The sequence below is a fragment of the Acanthisitta chloris genome, unplaced genomic scaffold (assembly GCF_000695815.1).
Source record: "Acanthisitta chloris isolate BGI_N310 unplaced genomic scaffold, ASM69581v1 scaffold28228, whole genome shotgun sequence".
Lineage (NCBI taxonomy): Eukaryota > Metazoa > Chordata > Aves > Passeriformes > Acanthisittidae > Acanthisitta > Acanthisitta chloris.
The window spans coordinates 1-682 of record NW_008685807.1 but is presented as its reverse complement, the minus strand read 5'-3'; the positions used below and the strand labels follow the sequence as shown (position 1 = coordinate 682).

Here is a 682-nt window from a genome sequence, read left to right as displayed (position 1 = left end):
CTCGAAATTTGGGATTGCTCCAAATTAAGATCATCGCGTGCACTGCTGGACAGACATTCATTACAACTATGCAAACTGCGTCCTCAGTGCTTAAAGGCACAAAAACCTCAAAAAAAATGAGAAGCACAGAAATGAAATATATGATATAGAGGACAAGGACGGAACAGACAGACTTGATGGCCCGCATATGGGCCTCTAAGCTGGGATCCCTGAAGCCAGTTGCATTATTTTGCATCTGTCTGGTGTGTATCCAGAGAGACCTAATCAGCAGGATACTTGAAGCAACAGACAGTATGAAAGGCAATGCTATACTAGAATTACACAGAAAAAGCAATGAATCCAAATTGTTTTTGTTTCTGACACCCGTTTCTGAAGAATTTGTCATGGATAAAGGAACAGTGAAGTTTTGCATGCTGTAAATTTTCCAGGCCAATGGAAGTGTGGACACGAAGGAGTAGAGTGATGATGTGATCAGCATCCAGGGCACAAGACTGGCAAGTCTTTGCTTCAGCCAGATGAAGGAAGACTGTGTATAACTGGCAACCTTGATACAATAGAAGACACTAAGCCAGGCAGCAAACCAGAAGCTGGAGTAGCTCAGAAAAATATAAATTGTATTCAAAACTGCAAGCAAATTTTCTTTAAAATAGGAGGCATCAAAAAATATAGTGAAGAACAAATC

The 682-nt window shown here is 40.6% G+C and overlaps 1 protein-coding gene across 1 annotated transcript; it reads right to left on the bottom strand.

The window, feature by feature from the left end:
- Window positions 1-7: 7 nt before the first annotated feature.
- On the bottom strand, window positions 8-661 carry LOC103807183 (taste receptor type 2 member 40-like; the record flags this gene model as incomplete). The annotated part of the gene is made up of 1 exon (XM_009079905.1): window positions 8-661. A coding segment is annotated over one exon (654 nt), but the record flags the coding sequence as incomplete, so codon positions are not given.
- Window positions 662-682: the final 21 nt, after the last annotated feature.